This window comes from Rhinocladiella mackenziei (assembly GCF_000835555.1).
Source record: "Rhinocladiella mackenziei CBS 650.93 unplaced genomic scaffold supercont1.1, whole genome shotgun sequence".
NCBI lineage: Eukaryota > Fungi > Ascomycota > Eurotiomycetes > Chaetothyriales > Herpotrichiellaceae > Rhinocladiella > Rhinocladiella mackenziei.
Window position 1 is genome coordinate 5,052,509 of NW_013550604.1, and position 12,292 is coordinate 5,064,800.

The window sequence follows — 12,292 nt, forward strand, 5'->3', positions numbered from 1 at the left end:
AGGCCAATAGTCAGTTGCTGGTTCGTCGTAGTTGTCTCTCCATTGGTCAAGCGCACACGAAGGGTGTTGGTCTTCGAGATCTTTAGGTCTCCTCGAAGCCGGTTGACCACCTTCTTCGAGACGTAGGAGATATCGGAGCCAGTGTCGAAGAGGATACTAACCGGGTACGGGTTCTGCGTCCAACCGAGGTTTCCACTTGCAAGATTATATCCTTGCAAGCGTTCCAGGTCCTTATCGAAGGTATTGGCAGTTGCGAGGGAGACGTCCCAGGGGTTAGCAGTGAGAGACTCAGCCTCTAGAGGCACAACTCCAATATGCTTCGAGGGGTCTGGAGCTTCGTGGTCGTCAGGTTCCCCTATGCTTGACGACCCTTCCCTTTTCCCCTATGTCCTCGACGGGTCGACTGATTAGCTTTCGGACAGTCTTTCCTCTGATGGCCGGGCTCGCCGCAATCGAAGCAGAGATTCTCTTCCCGACACTTTTGACGGGAAGGAGGTGTTTTGCCCGGGGTCTTTTGCCCACTGGCGGCGTTGTTCGATTTCGGCCGGGTACGCATACCATTGAGGGTCATTTCGACGTCACCATCGTGGTCACGTCGAGGTGCTGCTGAATTGCGTGCGTGAGAGGGACTATTGGTTGTCGAAGTCGCCGGTTTTCCATAGCGGGGCTTGAAAAAGGGAACGCGGTTAGAGGTGGCAAGCATCTCTCGTTCGCTTTTATCGGCGAATTCCACATACTTAGTGTAAGTCCCTGGCACAATCGAGTCAGGAAGGATTTCGATACGGTTCCGGATAGACGTTTTCAGGCCACGTTTGAAGACAAGCAAGCAATCGGCGTCAGAAGGACGCGGCTCAAGGTAAAGACGTCGAGATTCAATGGCCTGTCGAAACGCTTGGACGGTACCTGTCTGCCGAAGCGAGTCGAACTCGTCTCGCCGTTGGTCTTGGGTCCTGACGTCGCCGAATTGACTGAGGAAGGTGTTCTTCCATTCGGCCCAGGACTGGATCCGAAGCTGGTGCCCTTGGTGGTCTACGTTGTGAATGTAAGTTAGGTTCCACCACGCGGCAGCGGCCTTTTCGAGGTAAGAAGTTGTTAGAGCAATCCTTTCGGGGCCCGTAAGGTTTCTTCGCAGAAGGATTTCCTTGGCCCAAAGCCATCTTTCCATCCCGATTAGCCAGACTCGAGCGGCGTCGTTCTCCCTTTGCCCTCCATACTTCGGGGGCTTTTCGACTCCCGCCCCTCCGATGTTTTGGAAGAGCTCGAGGGGGACGACTGTCTCGAGGGTGGTCGGGTCGGCTTGTCCCTGTTGGGAAGTTGAAGGGGTGGCTTGGAATCCAGAAGACGAAGGCACCTGGTGAGTGGGAGATATTCCAGGGGGGGCTCGTGAGGGCACGGTTGGTCCATACGGGTCGAAAGGGCTCCCGTCGGCGTTGGTCATATCGGTGTCCATTTCGATTGGGAGTGGACGGCATTTGAACGTGAAGTTCCGGGCTGGTTTGAGGTGTTCGAAGCACAGAGGATGAGAGGAAGGAAAGATGAGAGAATAGAAGAGGGAAAATGATGGCCTCGAAAGGGCACATTCTTATATAGGAGCTGTCTACCTCGTCCAGCGAGGGCGCTATCTCGGACCGGTCTTCATCATTTGCACTCTGAAGCCGCCACTATACCGAAGGTGTTCCTTACCGAGTGGCCTTGCCACCACTTTTCAGCTTCCATGTTCCCATTGATCCCCGTCGAAGGTAACATCTTGAAGGTCTGAATCACGTCGGGTTGTCCTTGAGAGCTGAAGAAAGCTCGGAACCGAAGTGTTTTACGTGATGTTCCGAGGTTGCCACCTAGGTTCGGCGAATAATATCGAGTTCGAGGCTGTTTCCAGCTCCGAATGTCGTCGTCTTCAGCTTTGAATGTTCCGGCTTCATGGTCTAGACGTTCACGACCAAGCTGAAAGGGTTTGCCGTTGTGCAAGGTGTGCGCGGACCTTTTCGAAAAAATTCTTTCTCCGCCCATCGCCGTTCAGAGGGCTCTCCTACTGTCGGGGTCTCCGAGGGGAATGAGGAGGCATTCCTTTCTCGTGGAAGAAGAGACCATTTTGTAGGGTAAAGAAATCTTTCGAGAGAGTTGTGATGTTGTCGTCGTCGGTTTCGTCTCAACGCTCCGAATTTGCTTCGAACTGAGGTCTGGTCGTTCAGAGACCTCTCGGATCGCCTGACTACGCCTCCCTCCTCCTCGAGGGGAGCGTAGAGGTCCTCGCGGACCCCAGTCCACGGTAGAGGACTGTCAAAGGCGTTGCTACCAGATGTGATTTTACGGAGGACTTGTCCTATTTCGAAGGGTCCGGGGGACCGTCAGACTATATACTTTCGAAGCGTGTACGAAGCGTACAACGCTTCCGAAGGTCTTTACAAGCCTTGGCGTCGCCACATATCACAGTTACTCAGAGCAACCATCAGTAACGTCGTCGTCTATGGAAACCTCTCACCAGTGTTTCAGCTGTGGAGCCTATACACAATAGCCCTTTTGTTCAACATCACCAAATACGAATCTGCGACACTGCTCCATCGAGATCAATTTGATGTTTCTCCACAAAACCGGCACCCACTCTTTCGTAGGCGCTGGGATCTCCGTACGATAGAGCTGGCGCAACAACAAGAATGTAACTCTTCTGTGCTGTCCCAAGGCTTGAAGACTTGTCCTTTCCAAGGACGACATATTTCAACCCTGGAAGCTGCTCTGTGCCTGGTTGGTCAAATACCACGAAGTGCATACCATGTCTTGTTGATGGCGCTGAAAAGTCCCTCGAAAAGGCTGTTAGCTCAAAGGGAGATGCCTTCTTATTGTCGTCACCATTGTCAGTGCTGCTGCGCTCGTCTTGTCGGAACGGGGATTGCAGACTTCGGAGCCAGTCGACTTTGCCAAATGGGACGTCGACGTACGAGATGCATCCGTCGTACGCCATCCAGGACCACGACGGGACTTTTCTCCCCTTGGGATAAGAAATCCGCCTCATCTCATCGCCAGCCCGCTGCCATAACAGGCTTCGGTTCAGATATGCCTCGAAGATGCCGTACACTCCATTAGTGTTAAAAGTCCTAACTAGTCTTTTTTCAAGTCCACTAAGGGCGATGGACCGATCTGTCATGTTGGTGAACGCAAGCGTCGAATACCGCTGGTAGACAAACTCATAGAGACGAATCCTTCCGCCCTTGACAAAGCGTTCGGCAGATTTTGGAAACTCTGAATCTCCTAAGAAGGCCGACTTTGGGCTGAACATAACAGTCAGAAGTTTGTTTCGCTACCTGGGCAATAGCATAATTGTAATGGGACTTAACATACTTGCGCATTTTGGTGAGCGTTTCGCAATGAACTCCACCGCCACATTCCCAATAAACTTGTGATTCAGTGAAGTGGATGGTGCGGTGTGACAAGGCGCGTTCCTGCAAAACCCATCCCCGCTGGTTCAGTTCGCCTTCTTCCACGTCAGCGCGGAAGTTGTCAATCGCTTTGCAAACATAATAGACGTCTCCGGAATTGTGCTTCAGCGTTACAAACTCTCTCTGTGGTCTTGGCTTGAGAAACCCGTCAGTGGTACCTCGAGCGCAGCCAGCCGCAATTGTGCAATAGGCGAAGCTGAAGACATCTTCCATCAATTTAGACTGCGACTCCCAGTCCTCTGGGTCGTCTTGCACGATACAAAGGGAGTCTATCCAAAGGAAGCGGACCCCAAGACCTCGGGTGACTATCACAGCGTCCTGGAAGGTCTTCGGTAGCTGATCAAAGCCAATCGAGCGTTCGAAATCATGGTGGTTTGCTCGAATCGTGCAGAATCGTCGATGCTCAGCCGGATCACCCCATCGATGGGATAATGCCAGGTATCTGCCTGTCTCGCGGAACGCTGGACAGTATAGTCGTAACATTCCTGGATTATCACCACTGCCAACATCGAGAACTCTTGTTGGCAGTGGCCCGTTAAGTGTAGGGTGGCAGTCATGCTGCTTTGCTTCATCGCAAAGTCGAAGCCACTCTCGAATTAGCTCGATCTGTGTTGAACCCCCCGGACTTGGAAGTTTCGGAAAACCAACCTGAACGTACCGAGGTAGATTTCGGGACGCTAGCAGCGTTAGAAACCATGATGAAGAAGATTGAGAGGGTGGGCGGTCATGCTCATACTTGGATTGGTGCAGATAGTAAGAACTGGTGGACCATGGCGGTCAAGATGGAATGCTGAGCCCAATCTATGGAATTGAATTGTTCTTTGACCCAACATACCCCATTTCTCGGCACAGCGGTAGAATATTCCACAGAGTCCACAGAAAGAAGCTCTCTGCTCGAAGTTAGTGACAAGATCTTCTATAGAAATTCCCTCTCTCCAGATATTCAATTCTTCGCAGACGTTACATAGTTTCGAAAGTTCCCCTTGGGGAGGGAGAGTCTCTTGCCAGTTAATTCGGCGAAAAACGTTAACAGCGAAGTCATTGCTCGCGACCGTTTCCCAGGTATCGGTTAGCTGCAGCAGTCAAAAACTCAGCCGACATATAACAATTCTTGAAGGGGGTTATGGCCGCACCGGCTAATGAGTGGACTAAATGTCAGTCGCACAATCTAGACATCAGCAGTTCCAAAGAAGAATTTACTTACTGGCTAAAGAAAGTGAGGCCCCAGTTAGTTGTGAGTGGGTAACCGCTGTACCTTATCCATGCTTTGACTTACATACTCGAAGAATTAGCTGCCTCAAACGGAATCTCGAAATGAATTCATACGTACGTTCTAACAGTCCAACCAGGTCTTCGTCAGCAACTTTCGGTTGCTCGAAGGATTGATGACTCACTCACATACTGTTCGATTGAGCCCGATCCATATTAGCCGTTGAAATCGCGCATGACTTATTCAGGGACGCACTTCCTGTAGTGCGACGGCCCGATTAGCAGACGTCCTAGAATATCGAATATTGAAAGGAGGTTTCTTCTCACATTCTAAAATCCAAATCAGTGTCGCTGTCTATCCGAAGGTGGCATACATACATTTGTTTGGCTAATATTGATGTTGCTAGCTGCCGCTCGTGGATCTTCAGCATTCATGGTCTCAGTTATCTGCCCAATACCGCTCTGAGAGGATTGCCAATTCTGTAATTATCATTACTTGGAAACCTGTTGCTAAGGATATGGGTCCTTATTACCCGAAGTGTTGCGATATGGATTTCCTTATATTCTTCATTCAACCGTACGACTTGGCCGCCTGGTGGGCGATCAAGATTCGCAACTAGCTGTGCCTGTTCCTTACCCAGTACCGGTAGATGTTGAGTGCCAAACCTTGGGCTTGGGCCTTTCTCTTGCATGGTGGATGGAGGCCCAGAGAGATGAGGCTGTGCGACGATGCAATTTTTTAGATAAGGGGAATCCGATGTTGCCCTCTCTCGAATCTTTACCATGGTGTGGTAAAACTCATCTGAGAGCGCTCGATATTCCCTAAGCTGGACATTTGATCCGGTCCGGTTGACTTTGACTACGAGCAGCCGGTCTTGGACAAGTTCCAAGAGGTCTCCAAACGCCGTTCCTTTCGCGACTCGGGGGTCAGACTTCCGCATCCACATCATCCAGTGGAAGACTACGTCGTGGACCCTCGCTTGGCTGGAGCTGACTGCATTGGCCGGTGCAGTCCAGAATTTCTGATGTAGAAAACTGTTGCCGAAGGTTTCAAGACCAGTCTTTCCGTAAAGGAGCCAGATGATGAATTCCAAACAAATGCATCCCATTGACCAAATGTCATATGCACGAGACCGTGCACCTTCATCAAGCAAGTCCGGAGGTTCGTATTTCTGTGTACCGGACACGGTCACCGTTAGAATATGTTGATCGATTCTCTGCCAGGTCGGGTTCTCGTGGATCTTGGCCAACCCAACATCAGCGATCACCAGTCTTCCCTTGTTTCCAGCGTCAGACTCAAGGAAGCAGAGAATATTCTCCGGTTTCAAGTCACCGTGTCGGCAATTCTTATTTTCGTCAAGATTATGCAGTCTCCATATGGCCTTTGATAGACCCAGAAGCTGATCGAGAACCCACTGGGCCCAACTAACATCTGGCGCTCCAGGGCTCTCCCGCTGCCAAACGTTTCGAAGATTTCCGCCATTGGCCCACGGAAACATGAAGTATAACTTATCTCCTCGCTGGAACACGGCAATGACATCGACCAGATGCGGGTCCTTGGGACTGAGTTCCCTAATCATTTCCAAGACATCGGCTTCTTCTTGGTACATCTTCTCAAGGTTCATCTTGCTGACGTATAGGCAGTCGTTATTTGGCTCTTTGACAGCTATCAGCGGCTGCTGATTATTAACCTGTTCCAAATGAGCTTTAATATCAAGATCCAGACATTGAGAATCCACTGTACTGTTTGAAATATCTGCTGATGAGCAGGATGTATACGTGCAGGATAGACAGAACTGAAACCCCCATGTTTCCTTTCTCCTATAAATTCAAAAGGTAGAATGGATTTCTCGTGGAATATGTAGCGATGCCTCGTCTTCACAAAAACAGGGACCACGAACTGCCACTGATTAGTGCAAAAGTCGTGGATACGGCTGTCGTCCCATTTCCATGTATCGTCACTATTGCCAATACCGAACACATTTAACGCATTCCCGGATGAATCATCTGGTGGTAGGTTCTCGGACAAGCTGTAGAGTTCGTAAACCTCGCCATCCTTCTCGTAATGAAGAGGGAGGTAGTCGTCGGTGAGCTGGTGCTCATGGAATCCCTTGATGGCCTTCGTCATCCTGGAGTAAACCAAGATCGCAAAGAGCTTCTTCGCTTTTTGGTAGATGAATTCTACGAGATCAGGATTGATATTGAGTTGTTCTGCTCTCATCTCCGCTTTGATATTCTCTGTGTTGAGATGAGCATCAAGGCAACTCTCCGAGACAAACGGCTTTTCATCTATTTGGCTCATAGTATACCCATTAATAAGCTTCTGTTTAAGAATATGTTTATCGGGAGGGAGTTTAAATGTCGCCTTCGCCTTGGCGCCAGAGCCGATTGTTGAGTTTGTCTTTGACATGTTGATAGGGGCCCAAGTCGTCAAGAACGGCCACGGTAGAGGCTTGAAGGAATTGCAACGGGGGAACTTGGGGGGTGGATAATTCTCTGTCAAGTCGACAATCTGAATTGCCAGTAAATGACTCCATTGCGAGGCACCCGGCTAGCACTTATACCAGACGACGCAGATATGGTCGGAGTAAACCCCAGCATTCAAGGCTGAGGGAAAACACGATGTTTCATCACACCGAGTCGGTGGCATGGCCAATCATTCTGGCGTGGCTGCATTGGATGTGACAGGAGGCGTGATCAATAGACACATCTGCAGAAGTCAAAAAGAAACGATCTCTAATCCAAACAGGGCACAGCGAGAGACTTGAATGAGTGCAAGACCGAGGACAGAATGGCGCTCCTTGATTTGGGAAATTGGGTCATCTGCCCCGTATACCTATCTGTTGGGCGAAGTCCCAGTGGCTCAGTATTTCAAGTTTCTTCCCTTCCATGTCCTAAATACGAGAAGGGGGCTTCTTTTTGCCTCGATGGTGAAACCGGTGAAGCTGCGATGGTGTGCGGGGGAGCCCTCTGTTAGGATGGATAACTATGAAGTCCTCAAGTAGCAACACTAACCAAGCTAGTGTTTGCGCCCGGTTTTAGCGAGTAGCCTTGATTTCAAAACATTCGTAGAGCCGCATTCCTCTCAACTACCAGTATCAGCGATACCAATAGTACAGCGGTGCATTGTCCGAAAAGTATCACGTTATAGCACAGCAGTACATTGAAAATCATCAAAAGGCTGATATCAGTGTTGACATAATCTTGATTTTATTAAACAAGTCTCCGCCACCAATTTCCCCGAACTTGATATCTTCGTAAGCGCTCTGAGGCTATGGCTAGATTCAAATAGATGAATAGACCTTCCCGAATATGTCACAATTTCTGCTCAAGATATTTCTTCCATTCCAAAGATGAGACACCGCTACTTGCGTCGATATGCGGAAAGGACGATGTAAGGAGCTTGACGGCCTTGCATCTCTGGAGTATCACGAGCGCATAACCAAATTTGCTCGTGATACCACTCGACACTGGGCCAAGGGGGCGATTGCGGTGGTTGATTTCAGGCCTTTATATGCCGTCACCATACACCATCTCCAACGTCAAATAGTGCGGGAGATGCACGCCTTCTCGGAAAATAATGACGGATGAGCAGCTGGAAACTTATCCGAAGACGCGCGGCACACAACGGCAGGTCTTGGAGCTAACCGAGAAACGCCGCAAAGATGTCAGGATGATGTGGTGGAGATTCATATGTGCAATAATAGGCGGGCTTGCCATTGTTGTGCCGGTGTTGGTTATCGTTGTCGGCAAAGCGTCTGCAAAGAGCCTAATTGTGGTCTCGATCTCAATACTTGTGTTTACAGTGATAATTGCGCTGTTCTCTGAGGCCGCGGGCGAGAGTCTACTTGCCGCAACGGCTGCATATGCTACGGTATTGGTGGTGTTCATTAACAGCAGAACCACCGTTGCCGCAGTAAGCAGTTGAGCGCTGTGCTATTGTAACGGGACGATAGGGACAGCACTGATGGCTGTCCAGAGACGACAACACAATAACACCAAACACCTCAGGGAGAGGAGGACTCATCTGAACTTTGTTGAATAGGTAGGAAAAACTCAAAGACCTCGATAAGGAATCTCTAAACACTCAGTTGTTTCAAGGAATGTCTTCTCGCTATGGTTGAGTGCAACAACGATATCAACGAAGGGTATCGATCTGTTACGAGGGGTGTAGAGAGAAGGATCATAAATCGTTGCGAGTGCACAAGGTAGGGTGTGGAATGGTAATGTACTGAAACCTGTCCGTCTATCTAAGGGTTCGAAGGCTCTTCTTATACCTTCGATCCGTTCATCTTCCTGCCTCCTTTCTAACGCCCAGCCCCCTTCCTGCCAACTTTGCAGTGGCTGGGAATTCGTGGCGTGATGGGTGTTACAATAGAGTCCTCCTAATAAGACAAGCCCTCGGTAAATCACACACCTATCCCTATAGATTTCTGCCAAAAACTCTAGTTTATGCCAGCCTACATTCGTTTACGGATCATATGTAAGTGTCAAATTGAATATTCCAGGAGAATGTAATGCTCAGTCTATCTGACAACTGGTCCAGCCGGGTTGCTGGTATATATATATACCAGAGTTGCTAACAATCAATCTAATCAATCTCGTCGTCGTGGATTGATTGATTGTTAGCAAATAGTCTCACGGATTGATTGGATTGATTGATATGATTTTCAACGGAAGATGGATTGATGGGATTGGATTGATTTGTAAGTTGATCGTCCTCCTTGAATTGCATCAAATAGTCGTTGACATTGAGGGTCGTCCGTTCACGCTCGGTTACGAACCATCTCGAGTGTGACTAGTAGAGCTTCTCTGAGGTGGTCCACAGACTGGATCCGATGGGCGACGAAAGGGGGATTTCATCGGATCCAATCCATGAGGGCGCCCCCCTCGAAGGGGGAGCACGTGATCCCGGAAAATAACGCCAAGCCATATGCTTACGTGATTGGCCGGCTCGCCGCTCTTGGCGTCGCCGCACAACGACAAGCTGCAACCGGGTGGTTCCAAAAAAAAAAAAGCCAAAAAAATAAGGTTTATTATTTATTCTGCCAAAAACTGCTTCAAAATTGACACCAAATCGTGGTTGACCTATCAAGGACGTAACCGAGTGGTAAAACACTCGGCTTGCAGTCGAACCGATAGAATTGAGGGGCCTTACTAGTGTTCGATCATAGGTAAGGTAAGAGGGTTGTCCGGCCTAGCTCCATTGAGTTTCTAGGTGCCCTAGATGGGTAACGTAATGCTCCAGCCAGTGATTGTTGATGATGTCGTCTTGTTCATACCGTTGGAGGTCACTGATTCAAACTCTTCTTCGGTTGAACTTGTCTGGCTGAAGCTTTCACTGGCTGCGGCGCCCCATTTATAAGTTCGTCAGAGATGGACTATAGGAGGGGAGCCCTTTTATTTTCTTAATATTTTTTTTTGTTTGCATATATACTCTTAGATGCTACTGTAACAAGCCAATCCAATCAATCTCCAGCTTTTGGGATTGATTGATTGGCAAAATTCAGCCCTCGGATTGATTGGATTGATTGATTTGTAAACAATCCTAACAATCAATCTTCCAATCTGGCTTGGTTGTTAGCAACTCTGATATATACACGTTTGGTTGACCCTTTTCTACCACTATTCCTACCCCCATATCCTATATAGGGGTGATAACCCCTTTTCCAATAAAGGGGCACTCGCTACTATTCAACCATTCAGGGAAACCTTGTTCGACATAGACCCACTCTCTGTTGTCCGAAACTCTCTGCCAAGAGTCTCTCTCCCGAGAGCCTCCCGTGCAGATGGGGGTTGGTATTGCCAAGAATTACTAAACGTGGCTAGTACATCCGTGCTAACTCGGCGAAAGATGCAAAACGTGGAAGGTCTGACCTCCAACGACACTGTAAAACTGAGACAAAGAGTTCGTCAACGCGAAGGTCGACGCTCGCCGCTTGTCGCTTCGTTGCGACCGACATTGCCAAATTGAACTTCTGTAGTGGTTCATGGAAGTCCCGTGACGAGCATAGGTAATTGGGCTAGTCTTCACACTTTCACTTGGGTGTGAATTGTCTCTGCCCATCAGGGCCTAGCCTTTCTGATCGTTCATGGACTACTCTTGCTGCTCAACTTTTTCCAGGTCCTCAATACACTCAGCAAACCACCCATCAATGCGCTCTGTGATCGTGGCAACTGCCTGCTTAAGCCTCTCGATAGCTAAGTCTTTCTCCGACTTCCCGACGCTTTCTTTGTCAGTAGGATTATTGCTTTTGTCTTGACTAGTCTTATCGGCCTTTTCCTCCGAACTAAGCCCTTCGATGCCTGTTTCTACTTTCCCAATCTCGTCCTCAACTTCCTCCCAAATTTTCTCGTCAGGGACAGCAAACCTGTGTGCGCCGTAGTTAATGGAGGGACCCATGGTTTTACCCGCCGCGGCAGCGACGTCTTCTGAGGTTGCTAAATGATCTGGCTCTTTTCGTTCGTCGAATCCAAAGAGTTCGACCCTTAGTCGATGTATGAGCCGAACAACTGGGAATGATGTCTTTCCGAAGAGACGTAATCGATTATCGCCCATCCATTTATTCCAGGTAACGCTTACAATAATGAATTTTCTGGACCCCAATCCTGCACCTTTTTCAGCTTCTGTGGGCTGGGATGCCCCAGCGGAAGCAATGCGTTTTAGTTCCTTCGCACCTTCAGGAGTCCGATTCAGTTCTCCAAAGAGCAAAACCCAAAAGACACTCTCAATGTCATGCCATGGGTTGTGCCGAGAGTGTTCCCCCATCAGAATGTTGATCGCCATGTAAAGGTAAGTGCCAGTGCGCCAGGGAGCTCCGGAACGGGGGTCTCCATATATGCAAGCCATGTCGAGGTCAATCAGTCGTCCGGGTGGAGTGGCGCCCTCCCCGTTCAGCATATCTGGCGACGTCACCATAATATTCGCTGGAGAAATATCTCGATGTATAACGGGCCGATCCCTGCAAAACATTTTCCGAATGGCACGTACAGCAGAACGTAGAGCCTTTATACGCTCAAGTTCAGTAACATCTCGAGGACTGGGATATTGATGTTGTGAAAGTCCATGCGGTGTGGTATCCACAGAAACGCCACAGTACTCTTCTAGGTACCATCGCTGCCTTCTCGTATACGAAGACTTATCGGCTAACTTAGTAGCGGTTCCCTTCACTTCCGGCATAAACAAGCCCTTCTCAGCATCTTTATTCTGGGTTTGGTTTGCCATGACGGAGGATGTACTATGTGTCACCTCCATATACCGATAGTTCGGTCCCATTTTGAGATATTGTCTGGAATGTTTTGCCTCCGGTAGGACGTCAAACTCGGCTGTTAAAGGTCCGTCTTTCCACTCAAAAAGCTTTGGTAGTTCCTCGATATCGCTAAGTTCACTAAGGATATCGGCCTCACTCGTGCGCGCCTCGTAGACCCAGGCCATTTTCAGTGCTGCAAGATCGTCACCTTCTGTAGGTGAGCTCTCTGTATTCTTTTTAGCCTGTGGCTTTCTTGATTTTTTCTTTTTTGGCTTCGGTTTCTGCATTTTAACAGGCCATACCGTAGTGCCGCGTGTCGTGACCATGTCGACACCCACACGCACGAGTGGCGATGGTATCTTACATCCGGCAGGAGTGAAGCTGATGGCTCTTCGACCGATT

The 12,292-nt window shown here is 49.1% G+C and overlaps 3 protein-coding genes across 3 annotated transcripts in view; all 3 read right to left on the bottom strand.

Moving 5' to 3' along the window:
• Nucleotides 1-355: 355 nt before the first annotated feature.
• Nucleotides 356-1,450, bottom strand: Z518_01784 (uncharacterized protein; the record flags this gene model as incomplete). The annotated part of the gene is made up of 1 exon (XM_013422382.1): nt 356-1,450. One exon carries the CDS (start codon nt 1,448-1,450, stop codon nt 356-358), a length of 1,095 nt encoding a protein of 364 aa, XP_013277836.1.
• Nucleotides 1,451-2,527: 1,077 nt separating this feature from the next.
• On the bottom strand, nt 2,528-7,050 carry Z518_01785 (uncharacterized protein; the record flags this gene model as incomplete). The annotated part of the gene is made up of 5 exons (XM_013422383.1): nt 2,528-3,263; nt 3,334-4,108; nt 4,168-4,504; nt 5,222-6,396; nt 6,420-7,050. The coding sequence occupies 5 exons, from the start codon at nt 7,048-7,050 to the stop codon at nt 2,528-2,530; spliced, it is 3,654 nt and encodes a 1,217-aa protein (XP_013277837.1).
• A 3,687-nt stretch (nt 7,051-10,737) lies between these two features.
• Z518_01786 (uncharacterized protein) overlaps nt 10,738-12,292 on the bottom strand; it is a gene marked incomplete at both ends in the record, with an annotated part of 3,440 nt that continues 1,885 nt past the window's right edge. The window contains one exon of the mRNA XM_013422384.1: nt 10,738-12,171. Within this exon, the coding sequence (XP_013277838.1) occupies nt 10,738-12,171 (1,434 nt within the window). The remainder of the gene's footprint in view (nt 12,172-12,292) is intronic.